The 24220-nt window shown below is 34.0% G+C and overlaps 1 protein-coding gene across 13 annotated transcripts; it reads right to left on the bottom strand.

The window, feature by feature from the left end:
- Positions 1-288: 288 nt before the first annotated feature.
- LOC101258896 (chaperone protein dnaJ 1, mitochondrial) lies at positions 289-22539 on the bottom strand. 13 transcript variants are annotated; one of them, XR_011212516.1, is made up of 21 exons: positions 22361-22511; positions 21497-21559; positions 21308-21401; positions 20012-20098; positions 19822-19913; positions 19250-19333; positions 19090-19128; positions 18875-18994; positions 18743-18784; positions 17615-17702; positions 16495-16559; positions 16298-16360; positions 16150-16222; positions 14386-14477; positions 11995-12066; positions 9472-9528; positions 7929-7977; positions 7774-7843; positions 2276-2608; positions 2052-2141; positions 289-905 (listed from the first exon to the last, which is right to left on the bottom strand). XR_011212516.1 is itself a non-coding variant. In XM_069291508.1 (21 exons), exons 2-20 carry the CDS (start codon positions 21551-21553, stop codon positions 1430-1432), a joined length of 1359 nt encoding a protein of 452 aa, XP_069147609.1. In that variant the 5' UTR covers positions 21554-21559; positions 22361-22511; the 3' UTR covers positions 289-905; positions 1424-1429. The 13 variants fall into 13 exon arrangements, 6 of the variants coding, with proteins under 6 accessions (XP_069147609.1, XP_019070913.1, XP_004229528.1 ...); XR_011212514.1 differs by having other exon boundaries at positions 2276-2614; XR_011212515.1 differs by having other exon boundaries at positions 289-941; positions 2276-2614.
- Positions 22540-24220: the final 1681 nt, after the last annotated feature.

Genomic DNA, 24220 nt, shown 5'->3' on the forward strand with positions numbered 1-24220 from the left:
TATATACCTTAAAATAAAAATAATTGAGCTTTTTAATATATTTTAATAAGCAAACAAATGTTTGATTGAGATTCTCTAAACTGTTCTTTTAATACAATATCAAGTATATTTTGTAATTTCGATTATTTTTATTTTCAGTGTCAACTAAAATAGTAAGCGCGATTCAGACATCATAGTATTACTCATTAATGTGTGCATAACACATGTTTGACATACCATATGGCGAAAATGGATATGAGTAAATAATAGAATGAATTTGAGCAACTTTTATAACTTTAGACCCATGGCAATATTGAACTTTTTCAATAAATGCAATTAATTAATTATTGCTCACAATTACAGAGAAAAGCGGAAAAAGAAAACTATATTTTTCAGTCCCCAAAAAACAAATAAAATATATAGAACATGTTAAAAGAGTACAACTGGAACTATGCAAAATTCCAGAGACTTATCAGTAATTCTCTACAATTTTTGTAGGTAGAAAATACAGGGATACTTCTATGATATACTCAAACTCTCAACTTTCTAATAAAAGGCCTTGGATAAAATAGGCACTTCCTTTTTTATTTTGAGAACTATATAGGCATGTTAAATGCTAGTATATAATCTGAACTCGACCCAAAAGGTGAACGATAAAAAATGACTCTACCATGTGTATGTGATATAGCTACCAGGACTGTAGATGTTTGGGAAGTTCTCTCCAGATCAGATTGAAGCCGGAGACTAGCAAACTCTGTGCAGGTATGATGTTGAAAGCAGCTGGATCAGGGATTCTTGTATCTGCCGAGGACAGCTGACGCCTCCACAATCATAGTGTTTTGATTAACAATAGAAGAATCACTATCAAGAGTGAGAACTCAACCACAAACTTTGGGTTTGATACGCGTTCAAGCAACTGCTGCCACCTGTAAGTTCAACCAGTAGAGAGCTGCTGGTAAAGCCTGTTAACCATTTCCAGAATGTTCACCACATTCAGAATGGTGACTATACAAGCAGAAAGGGTCAAAGCGAGAAAACACTAAAGCATTATGCCAGCTAAATGATATTGCGCAGCCAATCTCCAGTAAATAAAGATGTAGGTTATGTAAATTGTATATAGATTGTTTACCATAGCTCCAGTTTTAATACAGAAACAGTATAAGCATTCATGATAAGAGAGAATACGAGGACATTTCTTGAACTCTGAGAACACCCTCACCCCCACCCCAACCAACCCCTCAGAAAGAAACAAGGAAAAACTATCTCGTGTTTCAGTGACTAATAAAGAGCTTGAAAGATCTAATATCAAATTTGTATAAAACTCTGACAAGCAGCAAAGTTCTAATACTCTCTTTTTCCACCAATAATAAACACAAAAACATTTTAACATAATGCCAAAAGAAAAAGGGTCACATGAAAACAAGAAAGAGATGAGACATTCTACCCGAGTTCAGGAAGGACATGATTTACGAAACCTACCACAATAGAATCCAAAAAAGAAAAATAAGTGGAAGTGATGCAACAAACTTAATGGACAGCCGAAAAGAGATAAAAAACACATAGCTTCAAGGCTGTATACAAGATTTTGCTAACCACCTACTGGGTCTGGCCTACCTGAAAAAGGATTACATCAATCCCGATCATAAAATTCTTGCCAAAAATTAGTATACACCTCCAAACAAATGGTGAAACCAACTGATATAGTTAGTGAAGTTCAATGAGTAGTTGAAATCGCTAAGCAAGGATAATTTTGATCACGTATTTACGGTATAGCATAATAACTGGAAAGAAGGCTAACCCCATTATCTCCGGTCTTTTTTTTTTGGAGGGGGGGGGGCGCTAGAAAAATAACTTTTTGTAAATTATTTCAATTGACTTTTAACAGTATGTACTTGTGGTGAACTTCTCAAATAGTCATGGGAACATTCACATGCATCAAAGATAGCACAAATTTTCCAGTTATAGTCTTCTTAAATTAGTTAACAAAAAAGTTCAAAGAAAGCTGAGTAAGCAAATACTTCTGACGGATCAGTCATGTCATGCATTCAAAGACAATAAAGAATAAAACTTACAAATTTACTTCTCCATCCATGTAATCTCCATTAACAACTTCCTCCTGCGCAAATTCTTCCATTATAGCACGCTGCCGTTCATTCAATGCTCTACAAAAGAGAAGAAAAAAGAGCATCTGTGAAATTTCTGCAGCAAACTATAGTGGAAGTTCATGAGCAACATAAAAATAGAAAAATAAATGAAAAATGTTTGGTCAGAAGAATTTCATCTGATAAGCTACTACCTTCATCCATAATACTTGATCTACTTTGTCAAATTCTCCAGAAAGCTTGATTTGGGAATTTCATATCATGATTTCACATTTTCTACTATATTAGAAGAGTGAGTAGGACATCAGGTATGAACATGTCTGTTAATGGTAAATTTTCTTATCAATTGAGGGTATTTCCATCATCTCAATTTGTTGCCCTATCTTCATCTCATTCCACGTGGTTGTGTAGCCAGCTTCATTATGCGTGGCATCCATGCGTGTTTTCTTATTGTTATCCGCCATTGAAGATGAAGAGGCAGACAAAAGCATTTGCCTTCAAAACTTTTTCCCTTCCATCTTCTCCAACTGCAACTTCAAGGTAAAAATCTCTCACTTCTTCATCTCCCTCCTCAATTTTTGTATTTGAAATCTTTAATTTTTAATCTTCATATGTTCTGAATATATTTACAATGCTTTCGTTTTATATTGGATTCAATGAACTTTGAATTTTAGAAGAATCGAAATTAAGGCCAACAATATGACATATTAATTTTCAAAGAACCGTACATTTGGCTGAATAGATTTATAAAGCTTTGCTATTAGATTTAGTTTTCTTCACTTTGTTTCTGCTTTTAATTTGAAATTGCAGGTTGTGAATCTCTAATTGTAGGAGCATATTGTGATTTAGCTAACTTAGTTAGCATTCATGTTTATTAGAGAGTTTTGAGAGGAACATCAAACTTAACTTAGTTAGCACTTCGACAATAGCTTTGTCGGCTATGGTCTCCGTCATCTAACACTTATTTACTATCATATGAAACATTATTACTTTTAACACTTCACTAAATGCCTACACTGGTGGAGATAAAGTCTTATACTAAAACATATGGAATTCTAATTGTTGTAATTATGCAGAATCATAGAGACCTAAAATTTAGAATCTCTGCACTAATACTTGAACCAAATAAACTATAGTACTACTAGGGCAACATAGGTTTTATAATCCTTGCAAGAACTTTGGTATGTCATATAAAAGCATAAAAAGAAAAGAAATGAATTCTATTTAAAAAACTGAGTCACCCAATATTCATACTACTGCAACAAGATATAACAAAAACCAGGTAATTACAACTATCTTTCATCATGCTTCATTATTTCAGTTTGTTACAAGTCTTCCGCACAAATCTCTTACCCCAACTATAAACATCTACATATTGACTTAGCCAAATATAAGCTTTCAATCGTCAACCGGAGTGAACGATGAATAACTTACATTTTTATTTCATTGACTGCTAAGCTTATAGGATGCCAATACAAATCCACTTGTAGTAAACTTTTGAGGACTGCAACATCATAAACTACAATATGCGTACTTGCCTTCTCTCTGGTTTCTCCCTATTGCAGTCCTTCCTTCTGTGTCTCGCCCACAATTTACTTAGTTATTGAATTAGGAGAATCAAATTGGTATTTGATATAGCCAAAACATTCACTCTTTCAACCTTTCCATAATTTTTATATCGGAGTTGTTCACATTGTGATACTGTACAAAAAAAAATTGTTCAGACGATTGTGAAAGATAGTGATATTATCTTTAATGGTTGAGCTAAGAAGAAGTAGGTGAATAAAGATCCACCAAGTGCAAGGTACAGTATGAAAGTCGTGCCCTGCCTATTACAATAATGACGATGGAATTGAGACATTTTAAATAAATAACTAGAGAATTAGCACATTTCAGAACTCACTAACACATCTAAAAACCAGCTAACCCAAGAATTCCTAAAAGTACCACCCATATTTGAGTAATGACCTGATATCAACTATATTTTGATGAGAGCATATAAATTTTCAGAAATTAATTTTCACTTTTCATACATATGTGGAGACAATCTTAAACAAGCTATACCTCTTGTTTAGATATTGCCCCTGAAGAAATTGGATAAAAAGGTTCATTCATAGCATTAATCTCTCTGTCGTACTAATCATTAGTAGTCTTGGAAGTGAATAGTGTGCTCGATGATTGAAGGACCTACCGACATGCATTAACAAAAGTACACAACAAAACATTTAGTTCTTAGAGTTGGTCGAATAATTTGCGCAACAGAATTACTAGATCTGTTCTTGATAAAAAATTGTATGGAACCAACCAAGTGTGACTGAAACGATGCTAAACATTGTTCAGTTTTTATTTTTAAGCTTTCCTACAATTATCTAAAGTAATCTGCTATTTCTGCTTGCTCTCTTTCAGGTTTCCTTTTGTGTTATTGTGATATTGTTCTCAAGTTTGTTCAGCTTCCTTCACTTTTGTAAGTGTCAATAAAACTCAAGCCTTCCAACAGTAAACTCAGATCAGTCATCAGATAACCTAATAAAAGAGACTAAAAGATATCTTTCACTACCTCTTCCTCCTTTCTTCTTTTTCCTCTTTTTTTCTTCTTATTTGTTGCTCAACACGTAGGAGAAGGGATAACAATTTTTTCATTTAATAATAAGATTCTTACAAAGTTTATCTTCAGTGTGGGGAAAAAGAAATCTCTATCGCTTGCTAAGATGATATCGTTCATACATCAAACTATTCAAATATAATACAAGCATTCCTGGAAACTTCATGGCATTACGTCAAATGCTTTGAAATAAAATGGATAACCACAACTACACCTTCGCGAAAAAATGGGCAACCACAAATACACCTTAATTTGTTGGTAATAGAAATTATCAACTTCTCTTCTTTCACTATTCCCCTCTGCTTGGTCTTTGATCTTTTCTTTTAAAGATGAATTTCAAAGAGGCAATAATATTTTTCTTATCTATGTTATAAAATTACAATGGCTGAAGGGTCAAATTGTTTCGTAATTCCTCGCCCCCGCAGACCTCAGCTCATATAAAGGTTATAGTTATTATGCAACTTTGTTGGAAAAAATCGTCAAATTTCTTACTAAAAGAAATTTAGAGCCTGTTTGGCTCAGCTTAAAAGCTGGTCAAACTGACTTAAAAGCTGGTTTTTGACTTATTTAGCTGTTTGGCAATACTCAAAATAACTTATTTTAAGTTTAAAAAAAAACTTATTTTAAGCCAAAAGTTAAAAGCTGAGATAGGGGTGCTTTTTCTTTTTTAGCTTATAGCTATTTTAAGTTGACCACATTTTTATCTTTTTGCCCTTAATATTTTTATACAATCTCCAAATTACCCACATAACCCTAACATCTCTTTCTTTCATTTTTCCCTTTTCACGTTTGGCATAGCAACTTCAGCACTTTTATCCAAACGCATAACTGCTTATTTTAAAAATAAGTTTTAGCACTTTCAGAAGTACTTTTTTAAAGCTGCTTTTATTAAGCCCATCCAAACGGCCCTTAAAGTGCTTACACACTATTTCTCCAAGCACAACTGTACAATAACTTAACAACATAAAGAATTATCTTAAAACTGGATAATTGCCATCCGTTATTTTAATTACTTTTTATGCTTCCTATGTACGGTGCCTCTCCACTTAATTATACTGCTACATTGCTATAATAATCTTCCATTCCTATTTTTTTTTTTTTCACATTTGATTTTTCAAAGTTTTTGCAGCAACGTAAAACTCAGCTTTCTGCGTTATTGCTCATGCACTGCCTATTATGAAAAGCTAGAATAATGTTGAACAAGAAGATTCATGATGCTTTAACTAACAAGGTAGTTCACAATCAACCATACTCCATTCTTACTACGCTGCTCATCCACAACTAAAAAACACTTCTCCTTCTAACTGCAGGTATTTTATCAACTACAGTGTTACATCAAGATGACAACCATCATCTTCTATTCTGCTATTTTTGTATAAATATGTAAACAGAATAACACTGCAATGAGTATACAAATGTGTCAAAATATTACTAACTTTTTCCCAATTGTCATAATTATCAATATTTCTGATAGTTATTACCCAGTACATATTGAGCCCGTGCGCGCACGGGCAACCACGTCTGGTTTTAAATACAAAAATGACCCACAAGTTTATATTTGTAAAAAAAAAACACAATTCTATATCTAGCAATCATTTATTGCATATGTAAACAAAATTATAGTTGATATCATTTCCATCACATGTCTCTTTAGTAAATATTATTTGTTTACACAGCTATCTCGTTTCTGTCACATATTTCTTTAGTATTTCTTTACAAAAATGTAATTTTTGTTTGTAGGCAAGTATTAGGTAGTACACTATCACAATGTTTATATTAAAGAGTCGGTACACTACAACTCCTGCTCAATTTTACTTTTTTATTTGACTAAAGTTCAACCAATAAATGTTGTATTTTTTTAGAAAAACTTTGTCGTTGTGTATTATACTTTTGTTATGAATTTTTGCTTATTTGGTAAGATTGTAATAAAGATTGGGGCAATTTTGATAGTTTTCACAACTTATGGAGTTTTGATGTTTATGGGTAAAAAAAAACAACTGAAAAATCCAAATTGCATGTCCAAACAGAACTTCAACTTCATCTCATTTCATGACAATCAATAAAACATTTAACCACTTTTTTTTGCGTGACAGAAATTCATCTAGGGCAGCCTTTGGACCAACTGCAAAACCATTTTAAGTAGACAACTAATGCCTAACCCCATAATTTGGATTTATATGCCTTAACACAAATCTATCAGTACCTCAATATTACCAACACCTAGTAACTACTGATACCAGATTGGTTCAAACCTAAATAACAATATTTCCGAAAAAAGTAAAATGTATCAATAAATGCAACAGTAACAAAACAAAAGAAAACACCAAGTGATTATAAACCTGTAGATGCATTCAATGTATAATTCGACTCCCAGATATTTTCATACCTAACAAATAGGTATTGCTAGTTTATAGTTCATTTGGTGATACAAGGTTTTTTACCAGCTCAGATCAGGAAAGCTTGATTTCAGATTTTTTCAGCAGATCACTCAAGGATTGAACACTGGTTATGAAATGAATCTATCTTCCTCTCATTTTGACACATTACTAACCTGTTATAAACTAAACACCAATTTCCTTAATGCTCGCATGAGTTATTCCTACTATCCCTAATCCCTAAACATCTGCAGAATTTGAATAAAGATAAGCAGTTCGCACTTCAAAAGGAATTACTCGGAGATATTAATGGTGCAATTACCTGGGGAATGCTCATGATCCCAAACAGAATATCTATTTACTTGTATGAACACATGCCCTAGCAATGATATGAAAGATTGGATGAGTTCAGACAAATTATTCTTGTACATCAGATCGATGATCCTTTTTGAAGTCACTTGTAGCATTTTCTTCCTGTTCTCATTTCCCATGAGGAAGCAAGAGTGGCTAATTTTGGTGCTTGACTTAATATAAATCAGTTCAGGTAGCATCCTTGAGTTTATTAGCTTAAAACCCAAATAAAGACATTTGGTATTTCCTCTAAGCAATGCAATTGTTAATATTGTCAATTTTGCCTAATTTTCTAATGAATTCAGCGAACTGTAATAATTGATTTAGGATAAAGATGATCTGGAAAGGTGAGAGAGAAACATACGTTGGGAAGTCAATACGGAACCGCACGTATTGATCGCCATGGTTCACCAGAAATCCACTCTTTGGCAAACCTAAGTATGACAGACAACAAGTGTGATTGCTCAGAAGGAAGTATATTAAACAGATTAGAATCCACTGTAACTAAAGCTATGATACCTTTGCCTCGTAGTACCACAAGTTGTCCAGGCTGAACACCCTTGGGTACCTAAAAAGACCAGAAATAGAAAATAGCAGCAGGATTTGGTAAAAGAGGGAGTTCAATGGTTCTATGATATGAAAAAAGCACCAAGGGGCAAGCACTTTAATGCTGCTTATTTTTCAGGCAACACATGAAACAGTAAAGCAACTTCCACAACTGAAAAAAGGCCTGACAGAAGAGATGGAAATGACTTTTTATTGAATTGTTGCAATTGATGTTCATTCCCAAAACCAAGTCCAAGCTTGTTTACAAGCATCCAAGTAGCTTCACTAACAAACTTTCATCTCATTTCCCCTCTTTAGTTTGGATTAGAAAACAATTTGTTTTTGTTCAACGAGAATTGGTTTTCAATTACTTTATTTTTGAAAAAATGGAAGTTTTTGTTTATTTTCAGAAAACTATACATGGAATGAAATGGCTCTCTGTTTTAGGAGAATTGGTGTTCGGTTTGTCTTTTGCGAAAACATCACTACCTCTTTTTTGTAAGGAAAATTTTCCATCCATGGATTTTGTAGAACAGCACTCGCTTGTTGAGACTTGAAAGTCTAACTCAAGACCTAGGGGTGTCAAAAATGAACCCAAACATAGGTCACCCGCCCAGAATTTTAAGGGTTGGGCTCAAGATAATTTAAATTGGGTTCAATCTCAATCCATTCAAGTCTAACCCATTTTAAAAGAATCCTCTATTGAGCCCAATTCAATCTCCAATTTCAACCCGTTTTACAATTCTTTTAGATATGTTCCTATATTGAAGGTATGAATTATTATCTATTAGTATCTTTTAGGATTTGTTTATCAATTTGTTACTTTTTTAAAAAAAAAAAATCTTGAGTTGAAATTAAAATTGTGATTATAAAAATTAATATCACTTTACTAAAATTATTGAGATTAAGTGGGTCAAATTGGGCGGGTCAAGACCTAACCCATTTTTTAGCCCATTTGAACCCAACACATTTGAACCCAAAGTAAACTTGGGCGGTCAAGACCCAACCCGATTTCTATTTCAACCCATTTTAATATCTCCAATTTCAACCCAACCCGCCCATTTGACACCCATATCAAGACCCGAAAACTCTTTTTCAAGTTTCCAAATGGGGTAAAATTAACATATTAAAAGTGTTAGGATCCTGTAGATATGGTTAGGATCTTGTAAATATGGTATACATCTGTTAGGATCAATTAGATTGACTTTCCTCTAATAATTATGATGTAATCAGAGCATGTAGACTTTACTGTTTAAACCCTGTAAACCCCAAGAGTTTGAGCAAATAATAGAGCAGGCCACAACATTGGGTGCAGACAACCAAAATCACCGCCATTCAGTCAAAAGATGATTGAAAAATCAACAATCAAAAAGGAAAAGAAATTGAACACACATCCAATATCAAGGTGACACATAATTAACTATATTAATGGATATTCAAATTTATTATCACGCCATGATAATAAAATAAATAAAGAATGTTGAAAGATAGATAAACCCAGTATAAAACGCCATACCTGTATATTTGTCTTTCCAGATAGAGTTGGTACCTCAACTTTACCACCAAGGATAGCCTATTAAAAATCAACAAGGACCACTAAATTTTAAAATTCTACTTAAAGCCACAAAACCATATGTAAAGAAGACAGATATAAGAGCTTTAAGCATTTCTTTCAAGCCTTATGCATTTAGTCTTCGGTGATGTTTACTTCGTTTGGTATTTTGCAAACCCATAACCTACAGTTTAAGGATTGGAGTTCATCAATCAGGTTTCTAACATCTTTTTTTAGTACACATGCTGTCATGGAGCCCCAGCTACACTGCGTGCATATTGTTTATGAGAAAGGTAGAAGGCAAGGTACAAATTGCATATTTTGCCATGAAAGTGCCCCAGTATGCTACATATAACATCTTTTTTCTGCCAAATACTCGTGTATCACAAACCGGTTAACTTTTATTTAATCAGTTAGTTGGTCTGTGCTAGCCATATGAAAAGTGTGTAAACTATCATAGTTTAGACAAATAACCTTAAAATAAATACTACGCATCATAGTTGCTTGGACAGCAAGAGATCCCTCCAGCTGCTTATTGTTCTTGTTTCTTAGTTATTTCCTGTCTAATATGCTCAACTACTACTTCTGCAGTAAAGGACTCTATTTTTGTCTTCTTTTTTCTTTTTACTTTTACCATTCAATGATCGGCCAACTTATAATATAGGCCGATAAAGTAAGGGATGAATACTGATTAGAAAAAAAAATGGGGGGAAGGGGGGGTGAAAAATAAAACCATCAGAAGACAACCACAAGATACTTTTATCATCCGCAATCCAACCCCCCTCCCTCCCTTCCCCCCATTTCCCATGTACCAGCATTATCATCTACCCACTCAGTATTATCTACAGCCAGTTATCTTGCTAATCAGTATCACTTAAAACTCAACAATCTCGGAGACACTTTCTTTGGCAAGGACAGAGAGCACAAAACTTTTAATTTGTTTAGGTGGAACATAGTGAACTTGGATAGAAAATTAGGGGGGATTTGTGTGTGGTTGCGTGGGGGTGGAGGGTGGGGGGTAGGAGTGGAAGATCTGAAAGTCCAAAACATCACCTTACTGCAAAAATGGTTTTGGAGATTCGCTGCCCAAGAATACGCTCTATGGAGAACAGTTATCACTGCAAAATATAGGCTTCTCAATCATTGGACAACCTAGCAGACACAAACTCACAAGTCACAGCCCTAATGGAATTTGGAAGCATCAGAGTTCATGGAAACACATTTTACTCCAACTCTGCATTTCAAGTGGGTAATGGCAGGAGTAAAGTTTGGGTGTATGTCTGGGCAATATTAAGGGAGAAACTTGAATTCTTTTCAGTGTAGCACAGAATCCGGATGCTACAATTTCAGAGTATTGGTCACACACAGCTGGATTTCTATCAGGCGAAGAATAGATGATTGTAGATGTACGCAGCATTTCTTCAATGCTTCAGATGCTGAAAAGTGTATCCCTTTTAATCTCCTTACCTGATTCTTTATCCCGGAAGGGAGACGCTAAAGGTAATTTACAGTTAAAGCTTGTTATTGACTCTTGAGGAACTCAAATTTCATCTTTAATTATCATGGAAATGCGTTTGAAGAAACATGACACCTATAAAGGTCGAATGCTTCACATGGCTGGCTGTAGGCGCATGCCTCAATCACAAGAATCTCACAAAAAAGGATACTTACAGTAGATTCCTTTTGTGTGAGAGCCAATCTGAGGACATTAATCACCTTTCTATTCACTGTTCACTTACTTCACAAATCTGGTTCCCACAAAAGCTTTGGGGGTCAAGTGGACAATCCCTAAGGTAACTACTATTTGCTGCAGTACTGGTACAGGAAAGGTCTGGGAAAGACTAAAATGCAAATATGGAATTTAGTTCCTTCAGCTATTTGGTGGTCCATATAGAACAAATATCTATTGTTTTTTTGGAATAATCTGGCTAGTGTAAATGACATGAAGCCATGATAGACTTATCGAGCTCATTAAACAATCTATAATGTACCTTTCCCTTTCCCTGTAAATATTCAAAGCACCTTCTTAATGCTGTCTTCTAAAATATCGCCGTTTAATGATAACAAAAAAAAACTAAACAACCTATAATCATTGCCAACTAGAATGGGATGAAATTTTGAAGTCATGTTCTTCAGTGTGGTGATCAATGCTTGAATCTGGTGATAGGACTGTGAAGAGAGAAAGATTGAGGAGAGCTTCAGAGTCGGTATTGACAATGGTATTAGGATTTTTATCTTTTTTATTTTCTGGATAATGGTAGTAATGGTTTAACTAAAATGATTAAGATGCACAGAGAAAAAAGGGAGAGAGTGTGTCGAGGATCTCCTCAGTTACACAAGTAGAATGAAGGGCATAACTATCCGTTTGAACTTATCAATAAAAAAGAAGAACAACCCAGATACCTTCTTACCAACAGTGAAGCAAATGTATATGGTAAAGCATAAACTTATGTCTAAAAGAAGGGAAAGAATGGAAGTTATTCTCACTTTTGTAAAGCTGATATGATAATCTACATAAAGGTCAGCTCCTTCTCTAGCAAATAGAGGATCTTTAGCAACCTGCGAAACAAAAAGAATGAAGTTTTCATGTAAACAAAGTTAAACCAGTCAACAAAAAGGACCCCCAAGACAAAAGGTTTTAAAGAAAAAAGGGGAAAATCTAAACTGAGAAAAACACCAAATGTATGCCCATGTAGTCAATTATCAAAAGATATTTCTTTGTCGTGACTGTGTAACGGTGCGACAATAACATAGGTCTTGGCCCAATCAATGTTGTTAAAGGCCCACTTAAACGTGCTTAAGCCCTGAAGCTTAGTGCAGCACAGGCCAGACGCTTCGCCTGACTATCACCTCACTTCACTGGCGCTTACAGCTTTAGTAGAGGCATCACGGGAGTCTCCACTCTCAACGTCCATTGGGATCAGTTTTAAGGAGGGCAACATTAAATAGCAAGCATAAATGACAAAGCAATAGAGGACACTTTTGTATGAATTTATAGGTGAATTGGAAATACAAAAACAGAAACTTAGTAAAAGAACACAAGTTACTAATGTAAACAAAATTGGATCTGAATGATAAATTTAAAGTGTTTTTTGAACTAGAATAGCATGCTTTTATGCCATATGTTCCATATGTTATAGCTTCTCAATGATTAAGTCCACATAATTGAGGTTTGTATTTATATTCATATTTCTTGTATGACATTTATTTATTCTTCTGTAACGTTTCTTCGCTACAGCTCATGCTTTTGAACTTTATACCCCGTCTGCTTTTATCTTTGGTAACAATGAAATGGAATCTACATAATAATATAATATATAAAATTAGCCCAAGAAGAAAAAACTGCAGATTCCATGCATGATACTCAAAAACACCCGCTTTGTATGCCTGCTGGTACACTTAAATCAGTCCATGTAATAGCATTAAGGATATATGGAAGGTCTTGAGCCAAACCAGTCGTTCAAACAATGGTCCAACCTCCAACACTAATGTGCTTGTTAGCTTTCATTTGAAGTCATATTCTTCAGTCTGATGATCAATGATTATCCCTACTTGCTTTCAAATATTTCAATTAAGTTATTGAGGGGAGCACATAAATTTCAGAAAGCTTCCATCCCCTCACAATGCATTTTCTGAGAAACGTAAGGAGCTGCTACTGAATCAAACAATTTCTTGTTCAAGCAGTCTTGCTTGAGTTTAATATGCCAAGAGTTCATCGAACAGAGAAAAAGGCTAAAGAGAGTAGAATAAAGTGAAGGTGAGTACACACTGATCAAGAGATTGGTAAGTGTTCAAGACTTGCTGGTTAGATTGGATTTTAACAAATATCACTGGGAGACTTTGTTTTTCTGATCGGAGTGAAGGGCTTCCACTTTATTACTTGAGTAGAATGAAATAGCTAGACTCTCTTATCAGCTTTCTTTTCGGATATATTTTTCCATAGAACTCAAGAAGCAGACATTATTAATTGAATTGATGTGAAGTCTTTCTGTTCCCGGTCCAATTACAACTAACAGAATGTACATTAGTTTATCACTATCAGACATCCGATGGACCTCTACTCCCATCAACTTTTTGTTTGTCAGAAAAATAACTAAAGGCGGTTTACTCATTGTGCATCTTAATTACATTATAATACTTTTTCATAAGTTATTCAGCAAATTCTGTTGTAAGGTTGAGGGGCTGGAAAAGCCAAAATACACAGTTCTCAAATACCTTAAGCTCCCATTCCCCTCTTAAGTTGTTTTCTGACCATCTATAAAAGGTAAATGCCTCTCAGTCTACCTTTATTTACCCTTCCCTAATACCATCTACTCAATAGATATATAGTTAAAGAAAAGGGCAAATAACCTAAAGCAACGCCAAACACATTATTATGTAAATATCATCTCACTTTTTTTGAGAAAGGAACAAACATTATCGATCTTCAGAACCAAGGCTATGCTGGAAGCCATATTGACTAGTCCAAAGCAATGTATATATCATCTCCCTTTACAAAATGTAAGAGCCCACCTCCTTGAAAATGTCTTTTTTGCCTATCACTGAACCCTTAGCAGATACTGATCATGTCTAGCTTTGTAGGTGTTCACTTCATACCCATCACCCATGCATTAGGATATTCCAATTCCCTTGTTGAAAGAAAAACTCTAGTGGGTTTCTGCTATTAATCAGGGACATCAGATAATTTGTCCATAAGCTAGAAATTTAATGAATTTCTGCTATATATATAATGCAAATATTATAAGGATTGATCATGCATAAAAATTCTTGAAGTCACAGACATGGTAGTAAATCCAAAACGATCACAAAATCACATTAGCTGACCCAATATAGAAGATACATTAGAAGTAAGACTTGAATCAGATGAGGATCATGCACCTTTAGCTTTATAAATAAGCTGCCTGGCTGCACCCCTCGCCTGCCAGCATGACCAGCTTTTGGCACCCGAATAGTATCACCGGAGTCAACACCTGATCCATCACCGAGAGTAAGTTCATCACAATAATCCTATCTTATGCTCTTAGACCTAGCTACTACAATGAAAATCAGAAAAAGTTTCACATGGAAATGTCTACTCGTCCAATGAACATAGGATCAATCAGGTATGCTGAAACTAGTCGTGGTCAACAATATGAATCATCTACCTCTGTTCAGCTCTTTTTATTACATTACAAACTAATGCATTTTTAGAAGTAGCTTCCTAAGTCCCGCATATGTAGTCATATTGACATAAAGTCTCTAACCACGGTAAAATGACTCTTAACAAACCAGACCTCATGTAAGTGTAACAACAACAACTAAGGATTAATCCAGCTAGTTGGTATTGCCTAAGTTGATCATCTCTTTCCATTGATTTCGTTAGTAGTTAGATTAGATCAACATGGATTACAAGAGATTATAGGGTTATATAGAAACTTAACTTCATTTTTTTAAATCTACCCAGACTCCTTTTAGAACTTCCAAGCATCATAGTTCGCACCTATAAACTGATATATTTGGAGGTCCAACATAAAACATGGTTAAACCATCTCATATTACCTTCTCTCATTTTATTGCCTACATATATTACCTTAACCTTTGTCCAATGTGGTCATTTCTAATCTTATATAACCATACAATCATCTCAACATCTGCATTACGGGGATATTTTTCTGTGGATATGCAGGCCTTACAAGTTCAACATTCACTCCTGCATAACATTTTTGGTCTCAACCATATTATAAAGTTTACCCTTCCACTTAAATAAGTATCTCCTTATGAAATAGCAAACCTGTCAAAATCTAATATTTAAACCATCTTTATTTATTTCTCAGTGGTTAAGCTTCATATTTGCCTTTAGCAAAACCATCTTTCTAAATTGACTACACTAAATTTCTCAGTTCAGGGTTGTACTCTATACTCGAAATTCTGGACTTTACCAGGCAACACAACCAGCACAAATCTGGTAAAGAAATATGTTCTCCATATCAGGAAGTTTATCATATGATGAGGGTCAAATACGACAATACGATCAGATCTTTAGTGGAAAAGCACCGAATCACCTTAATCTTCATTAAAATTGGTCATTTGTATATTTAATAGCAGAAATGCGAGGCAAAATACCACATGCTATATCCTCAACATTCAAACTTAAGTGATATAGCCTAACACTGCCCATTTTCAATATCATCTTATACCTCCCCCAATCCCCACCCCCTGCACCCTTTTTTTCGTTGAAAAGTTTGGTTCATACGATTTTACTCAAAAAGAGGGGGTTCAAATCCAAGTGGTTGAGAAATTTCTTGACCTATAATAATTGACTAAACGTGTCTTACATCTATCATACTAGGGCATGAGGATTTGTATCCATATAGTTTACCCCACATGTATTTACACAAAAAAACCATCTTGGGCTGTTTAAGCTCGAAATTAGTGCCAGCGGAAAAGTCCCCACCCTAGAGGAGAAAAACAAAGATATGATATATTGTGAACTAACAAAGTTTCCATCTAGTTGTTTAAGCAGACTATACAAGAACTTCAACTAAAGTATCCAGATTTTTTTGGAAACTGCTAATGTTCAACTATAGTACACAGATGTAGTTTAGAAATAAACTGAACTCCTTATGGTAGCACTTAAATTGGAAAGCAAAAACCAATGCATACCGGCAGGTATAGTTACTTTAACGTCTTTAATGGCTTCAACAACTCCTGATGCTTTGCATGCCCTACATCGTTCCTGATAGAAAACCAAGAAATGACCATTTGAAGCTGTGTCAAATTAGAGAGTTGTTCATTGTATCAAAATCAAGACCTTAATGACTCGTCCAGATCCTTTACAGGTACTGCAAGTTGCTGTAAATGGAGGGATTGTAACCTGATGAATACGTTGGACAGTATTAATGAAACAGAAAGATAACATTGCTCGATTATCAGGCATAAGGGGAAGGTGTTCCACTAAGGTTAAACCTCATATGATGAGGTCACCATCAGAAACTTGAATGTACTTACTCTCCCAACTCCTTGACAAGTTGGGCATACTTTTGGAGTTGAATTCAATGGATAGCCCAAACCACCTGAATGAGGATGAGGATAACACGGTGTTAAAGTTAAGATCATGATGAGTGGTAAAACTATGAATTTCAAAGAGGAAGTTTTGGGATAAAATTTTCATATAAAATGAGACCGAGGGAATAGTTAAAAGTCAACGCAACTGCATCATTTTTCATGCAAGTCAAGCCACATCACATGATATTGAATAGATTGAATACAATTACATTTTACTTCTTCCCTCTTGAGATAGTCAAGCCACATATAATATTGAACAGATTGAATACAATTACATTTTCTTCTTCTCTCTTGAGATATAGACTTAATTATTATTTTCTTTCACTTCAGATGAAGCCAGATAGTGCCTCCAGGTATAAGCAGTTAAGCACCATTATCTCTCATGAAACTAAAGTAACCATACTTTCCAGGTGACCTTTATGATCAATGTACTAATTTATCCATTAGGACAGCACCCTATAGTACTGTATTTTTAGCAGAGTAAAAGCATGACTGTTGGAACTCGCTAGCAGTTTTTGGCTCCCCTCACCTTTCTAGTGACAAGATCAAGATGGATTGCTTAGCTCTTCTCTATTTTTGGTGTAAACAAGATATATTAACAAGGACAAAAGACATCTTTGATGTGCTAGATTGTTTATAGGCAGCAGTTTAGACTAAGACTGTTCTATTCTGTAAGTTGTAACACTTTTGAAGGAGTGTGCTAGATTGTTTATAGGCAGCAGTTTAGACTAAAACTGTTCTATTCTGTAAGTTGTAACACTTTTGAAGGGGATCTACACTTCTGTTGTACTATACCTGTGGATATACAGACTAAAGTTACCTGTTTCAAAAAAAAGAACAGAGAAAGAGAGCAGAAACATGTCACAGAGAGAGAAAGAGAAGCCAGACAAACTGCATAATCATCCTCTACCCATGCTTCCACAAAGAAATAGCATAATAAACAAAGAAAAAGACAAGGCAAAAGACAATAAGACATCCAATTGCAACACAAAGTAAAGGCTTTAAAAATATAACCAAATAGTTTAAACAATGTGTATCAAAAGAGAACATCAGCTTTACTTACTGCAAGAATCACATGGTACATCTGCATCAAATGAAAGATGTTTTGTGCATCCTTTAGCAGCTTCAGAAAAAGAGAGAGAAAGCTCCACCTACCATTTGAAGATAATACAGTCAAACAGGTCTCTGAAAATGCGGAGAAATCTGAGAAAATGATCAAAGTGATCCTTAATGTATTAGGGCTCGTTTACTTTGGTCCTTGATATATACACCTATCAGATATAGTCCTTACTATTCTTAATGCATAAGAAAAGTTAATCATTTTGATAAGAAACAATTACCATTTTCAAAAAAAAATGTTGATCATTTTGATCCTTTATCCTAACTAACAGATTTTAAGAAATGCTGATAAGTTTAACCCTCTAACCACGTGACTAACAAAAGTCACAGCAACAAAGGCCCAAGTTATTGTCTTTTCCGTCATCAGAAGTAGGAGCTCTGAAAAATCACATAATAACTTGAGAATGTTGGCACATCCCCTGCTAGGAACAAATTCACAAGAAGATGAATCCTATCTTTCATAAATTTTAAAGTATACTGAAGTACAGCAAAGAAGTGAAACAAATTTAGCCAACATGTAAGTTACCAAACCCCTCTCTTTTTCCTTCAATTCACAAATCTCTAGATCTGCAATTGTCTTTTTATGTTGTATATTGTTTGATGTATTTTAATTTAGCGTTTTTTAATGATAACAGCCAGGAAAAGATTATTAACAATTGCAAGGATTCAAAATGATTTCTTTCATGCTTTTCTTTGGAGTTCTGTCTGAACAACAATGTATCTCTACAGATCCGTCGAAATTTCACCAAGTTCAGAACCGGAATCCAGCACTGATGTGGCTTCTCCACCAGCGATTCCGGTCCTTCACCTTCATCTAACCTGACTTCTCCTCTAGAGCCTCCCACATAAAATCGCTTTCCTGATCATCGAGGCTTAAATTTAAGTGAAAACTTGATGGATCAGTCAGTTTTTAGTGTAGAGGACTAAAATAATTCATTTATCCTATACGTTAAGGACCATATTTGTTAAGGTGCATATATCAAGGACCAAAGTAAACCAACACCAATACGTTAAGGACCATCTTGATCTTCTCGGGAAATCTCAAATGGAAAATAATCACAAAAGGAACCACCTGAATGTCTTGCGTCAGATTTTCAGCCTCATTTTCAAATATCTGAGAGATATTGAAGCATATACATTTAAGCAAAATTCCATACATCACCGCACTTCACAAAAGAGTAAAAAAGGTGGAGAATAAATATACCTCAGAAAATATTTTCTGAAACGAACCAGAGAATTGTGTGCTATATGTATATCTAAAATCATTGCCATTCCTATGATTATAATTTATATTTTCTGTGTTGTTGCTTGGTTGCTCCTTCATCTGAATTAATAAAAGAACATCATTAGTAGTATATCAAATTGAATCATGATGTAGCATAACTTGAAAATACAACCCATAGGAGAAAAACATGTTACCATGTCATATTGTGCTCTCTTCTGTGGGTTTTGCAAAATCTGGATTCACCTTTCACGATTACAATCCATAAAAAATCATACGGAAGTAGTACAAGGAAATGCAACAATTCTTCAACCATGGTCACGATACTATTATTCAAGAACACAGAAATATTTAAACCTCATATGCATCTCTTATCTCTTGAAATTTCCTCTTTGCAGATGGATTATTCTTATTGGCATCTGGGTGGTATTTTTTAGCAAGCTGCAAAAGGTTTTGATGTCAACAAACTAGACAGTTAAAATAGCACAGAACGGATGAAGAAAATGATAAAAAGCCACAGATCTAAGCTAGATAATGCTTAATATAAATGAAGCAAATAAATTCTTTAAGTGCAAATATTGAATCACTTGTCTGAGAACACCAACACTGTGAATTATCACCTCTAAACAAAGAAGAAGATTCTTTTTTCAGATATGGGAGGGGGAGGGGGATAAGAAGAAAACTCTGATGTATCCTAATGACAACAAACTACTAAACAACCAGCCTCTTCATTGAAACAATCTACCAATGACTAGTAAAAATTTCGATACCAAAAAGGAAACAGATCCATATGCAAACAAAAGGTGGTGCCAAGTTGACAGTGACAAGCTTTTAACACCAAATAGAAGATGGAATCTTAGTTTAACTGAAAATGACATATCAATAAACCGCTTATTCAAACTTAAAAGCCTATTAAATAACATCCTCACCACATGAAAAGCCTTCTTAATCTCATCTCGAGTAGAATCTCTAGATACACCTAGAATTTCATAGTAATCTCGTTCTGCAGAATAACAAGCTCCTGAAAAATTAAGTGATGCAATTGGTTCATATGATAGAGCAATCAATAAAATGAAACACGCAAATCAAAAGTAGCTGTCTATAGATATCGAGGAATACCGGTGGAATGGAAAAAATGCTTCAATGGTGGAAATCTCCTAGTCGAAGAACTATTAGGTTTACCAATAAAACTGCAACTGTACAAAGCTGATACACAAAGCAAAGTAAACCATGGTATCATAGATTGGCTTTTTAATTGGCTGAACATAATTCATGTTAGAGTAACGACATTTTCTCTCAAGTTCAGGTGTTTCAACATACATTCAGCACATACATAAATGTGATTTTCACTATCAAACATTTTTTCAATGACAATGGTGTCCGTACCAATTGCACCCATCTCAACTATTCTGCCAGATACCTACTGCCTCCCATCGACACAAGTATCCGTAGTTCTAAGTGGTTTAGGCATATGAGAAGAAATCACCGATTGTTTTTTAATTTGAATCTATAACCTCATAGCTATCCTCCCACTCCGTTGACCACACCCTTGAGTGCACTAACAACTATATTTTAGCATTTAAGTATTCACCTCAGGTCCAAGTAAATGAAATTGCGTAAATTCTGCCTTTTTGGATCCCATAATCTGATGTTGCCAGTACTATGTTTGGGGTCGTGATGAGAGGAAATTTGGGGGGCACATTAACTAATGCAGCGGTACGGTTTTATACTTAGCATGGAACTCTTTTTAATAATTAATTAAAGATTTTATAAGTTTGTACACTAGGCCTGTGCATCAGCCATAATTGCAGGTTGTGCAATCCCTCTATTCTGTCTAGGTGACATTGCACCTACCACGACAGCTGGTGACATGATTTTGCTTTATAGTATTAGGAGAACAATTCTACCCTATGCAACCCTGGCATCTATCCCCTCCTCCGGCTTCTCAAGCGACAGAGATAATATATGGTCCTAATTCACCTTCTGAAATTGCTTACACTGGCTTTGCCCATCAAATAAAAGCTTTAAGCAACACGTTCCACCTATTCTGTAACAAGTATCTGCCAATTGGTGTCAAATTAGGTAAACTGCTTTTTGGAGGACTGTTTAGTGTACACAAATTAGTTAGACCATCCTGACCTTCTGAAAATTGTCCACATCAATGAAGCTTGTAACAAATCCGAGATATTATTACCTTGTTATGTTACCACTACTGAATGAAGGTAAAGTTTAAACTTTTGTACCTTATCACATCAGAACCAATGCCAATTAACCTAACTAACAACTAAGGGCACAAAGTTGAGCTTAATTAATGACAAGTAGCTCATGAGTCATGGCAAATAATCGTAATCGCAGAGTTTGATACAGAGAAAAGAGTTCAATCTCAGAAGTTACAGTTCAAGGTAAGCCTCTTACATCGATTTTTAAGTAATGTAGGTAGATATTCTGAAACATGTGTACACACGTTCCCTTTATTGATCATTGAATTTGCAGAAACTGAGTGCTGTGACTGTAAATGGAGAAAAAGAGTTTAGGGACAATATTACCACTTCTCAGAAATATAACTTGTAAGTACAACATTGCAGCAGTTTTCAATAATATTACCAAAATAATTTTAATGATAGATTTTGGGGAAACTCCTGTCCACCTCAGTCTGCCCATTTTGAGCTGGAAGCAATTTCAAAAGCCAAAAAAGTTAAACATAAGCTAAAGTGAAATGCCCCAGGTGAAAGAAAAAAAAAAACGTTAGATGTGATAATAACATTATATTTGGCAAGAATTAACCACTTCAGTTTTAGGGTGTGTTCTCCATGAAGGAAAATGTATTATTAGAAAATTTTCTCCAAAAAAATAAGTGGTTTTCTTACTTATATCTTGAGTTCCGTAAATATGCAAAAAATATTATCCAAAAATCATTCATATATAATCTAAACAAATACTATGAAAAATGGGGATGGGGCTATGGGGGTGAGGATGAAGATGAAGCGCGTTGGAGGGTACTTGTACAACTTGTTATCCCAACTTATTTTCCTAAAGAAAATATTTTTCCGAATGTTTGACCAATCCTCCATAGCAATCACACCCACCTTTAATGTTTTATGCAAGAATTGCATGAAGAACACAATTTAGCTTTTTAAGCTGGAAGATGCAAGAACTAACAGTCTACAACACCATCTAACACACACTCTCCTTCCACTAACTTCTTTAAGCAAAGATTTTCACTTCCCATCCATAAAAATTAACCCTTTTGGCATTTTTCACTTTAATCTCAGAGTTTGGCATTCCTCATCTTAACTTACTGTATCAACAGAAAGCAGCACAAATACAAATACAAGAACATATACATTACCCACTGCCAATTCAAAAAACCAGAACATCATACATACTTTTACACACTACCAAGTAACCTAACGGGTTCTAATAACAAAAAAAATTAAAAAAAGTAACATCGAGAGAAATTAGGCTTACTTGCAAAAGAATCTGTAACTGAAAATCTAGAGCTGCTGCTGTCTAATTGTTGGTTCAATCTTGAAAAACGAAAATGTTTCACTTTTTATGCTCAATGGAGCGGCTTTAATTGGGTCTAAGTTTTTATAAGTTACTATAATTTTCTTTTTTTCCCTATGAGGTTTTGTCTTTTAGGGCATTTTATATGTTTATTTATATTTCGTCGTCATTTATCTATGTATATTTTGAACAATTTTTCATCACGACTATTTAAAAATTTTCATGTGGCTCAATTAAAATGTAGAGTTGTCAAAACGAATCAGTCCAATTCCATTCGGCCTAGGTTTTTTTGGGTCAAAAAATTTAAAGGGCTAGGGCGGATCGGCTCTTCATTTGAAATGGCCAGAAAATGTCCAACCCAATTAATCCTAAAAGAGTTGAGGGCTGAAGGTAGGGCTGCGTATCGGTCGGTTCGGTTCGATTTTGAAGTTTATTGGGTTGTCTATTGGTTATCGATTTGTAGAGATACTAAATCATTATAGAATCATTAAGATATTGACTTATTGGTTATTGGTTTATCGGTTTTTCATCATTATCAATTTGGTTATCGGTTTAACCGTTAAGATTTGACACAAAAGAAAAAACATTGAAAATCACTTAGAAACAAGGTGATAAACCAAATAAACCATGCACTTGAGTTCACATGTTGTATCTTGGTCAAAAGCAAACACTTTTGCATTATTGAATAACCAAGTGTTTGAGACAACCAAAAATAAAAGTAGGAAATCAAACTCTAATATTATTAATTACTACTTCTGATATTTAGATTTTGAAAATAGTTTTTCTTGGATTCACTTTGTATTGAGTAGTAATTATTGGTTTTAACTCAAAAATTATACATATTTTGATTTTAGATTTGGTAAATGCATAATGATGTATTATTTACTACTTTTATATATATTACTCCATAATATAGAAGGGAATATAAGCAGCTTGGGGTCAAGTTTCAAAATTACAAACAGATGATTCAAAATTACAGATATAGAAATTTGCTTAATTACAAACAGAGAAACTTGTTCTTAATTTGCTGAATGTTTTCATTAAACTACACATGTATGTAGTGCTTTTATATAAAATTTCATTAATTTTGTTGTTCCTTGGAATCCCTTGTGATATAAACTTGATAATTATGATATTTGTGTAAATCTTTGTCAAAAATATGTAATTTGATTTATGCATTGCTACTCTATATTATTTTATTCTACTCTCTCTATATGATGTTTGACAAATAAAAAAAAATTAAACTTGAAAAATTTATTTGTCACATAAATCGGAAGAGTGAAAACGATGCTATAATATATATTATTAGTCACAATAATTAATAATATACTATATTAAAAAATATATTGAAAATTGACTTAATTTCAAATTTTACATTTGCTACATAAATTGAGATAAAAGGAATAACAATAATTTGACAAATACAATTAAAATATTAAATTGCAAAAGTTAACAATTCAATTTTATTTTTTTTGGTAAAAAGAACATCTTAAAAATTTGATTGAATCTTAAAATTTCATGTGCCAGATAAATTGAGACAAAGATAGTCATATAATATCGATTGAGAATTACTTAAGTATTATAAATCAAATAAATAATACAATAATTCAAAAATACTTAAAACTTAACTTGAAAATTACTTTAAAAGTATTATAAATCATAATAAATAATACAGTAATTTAAATTACTTGAAAAATTACTTCAAAGGTATTATAAGTTATAATAAATAATACGAACAAATTAAATTACTTAAAATTCAACAACTTAAATATATTTTTTAAGATATATTAAAAGTTTGGTTGATTTGTCAAAATTTTACCT

The sequence above is a fragment of the Solanum lycopersicum genome, chromosome 1 (genome assembly GCF_036512215.1).
Source record: "Solanum lycopersicum chromosome 1, SLM_r2.1".
In the NCBI taxonomy this organism is placed as follows: domain Eukaryota; kingdom Viridiplantae; phylum Streptophyta; class Magnoliopsida; order Solanales; family Solanaceae; genus Solanum; species Solanum lycopersicum.

Excerpts from the sequence above, each read along its gene's own strand:
- LOC101258896 (XM_004229480.5), bottom strand. The coding sequence starts at position 21,553 with ATGGGCAGACTGAGGTGGACAGGAGTTTCCCCAAAATCTATCATTAAA. Across the intron at positions 19,914-20,011 it reads GCATTTTTTCCATTCCACCG|GAGCTTGTTATTCTGCAGAA; the intron begins GTATTCCTCGAT and ends TTAATTTTTCAG. Across the intron at positions 19,129-19,249 it reads AGATAAGAGATGCATATGAG|ATTTTGCAAAACCCACAGAA; the intron begins GTTTAAATATTT and ends AGGTGAATCCAG.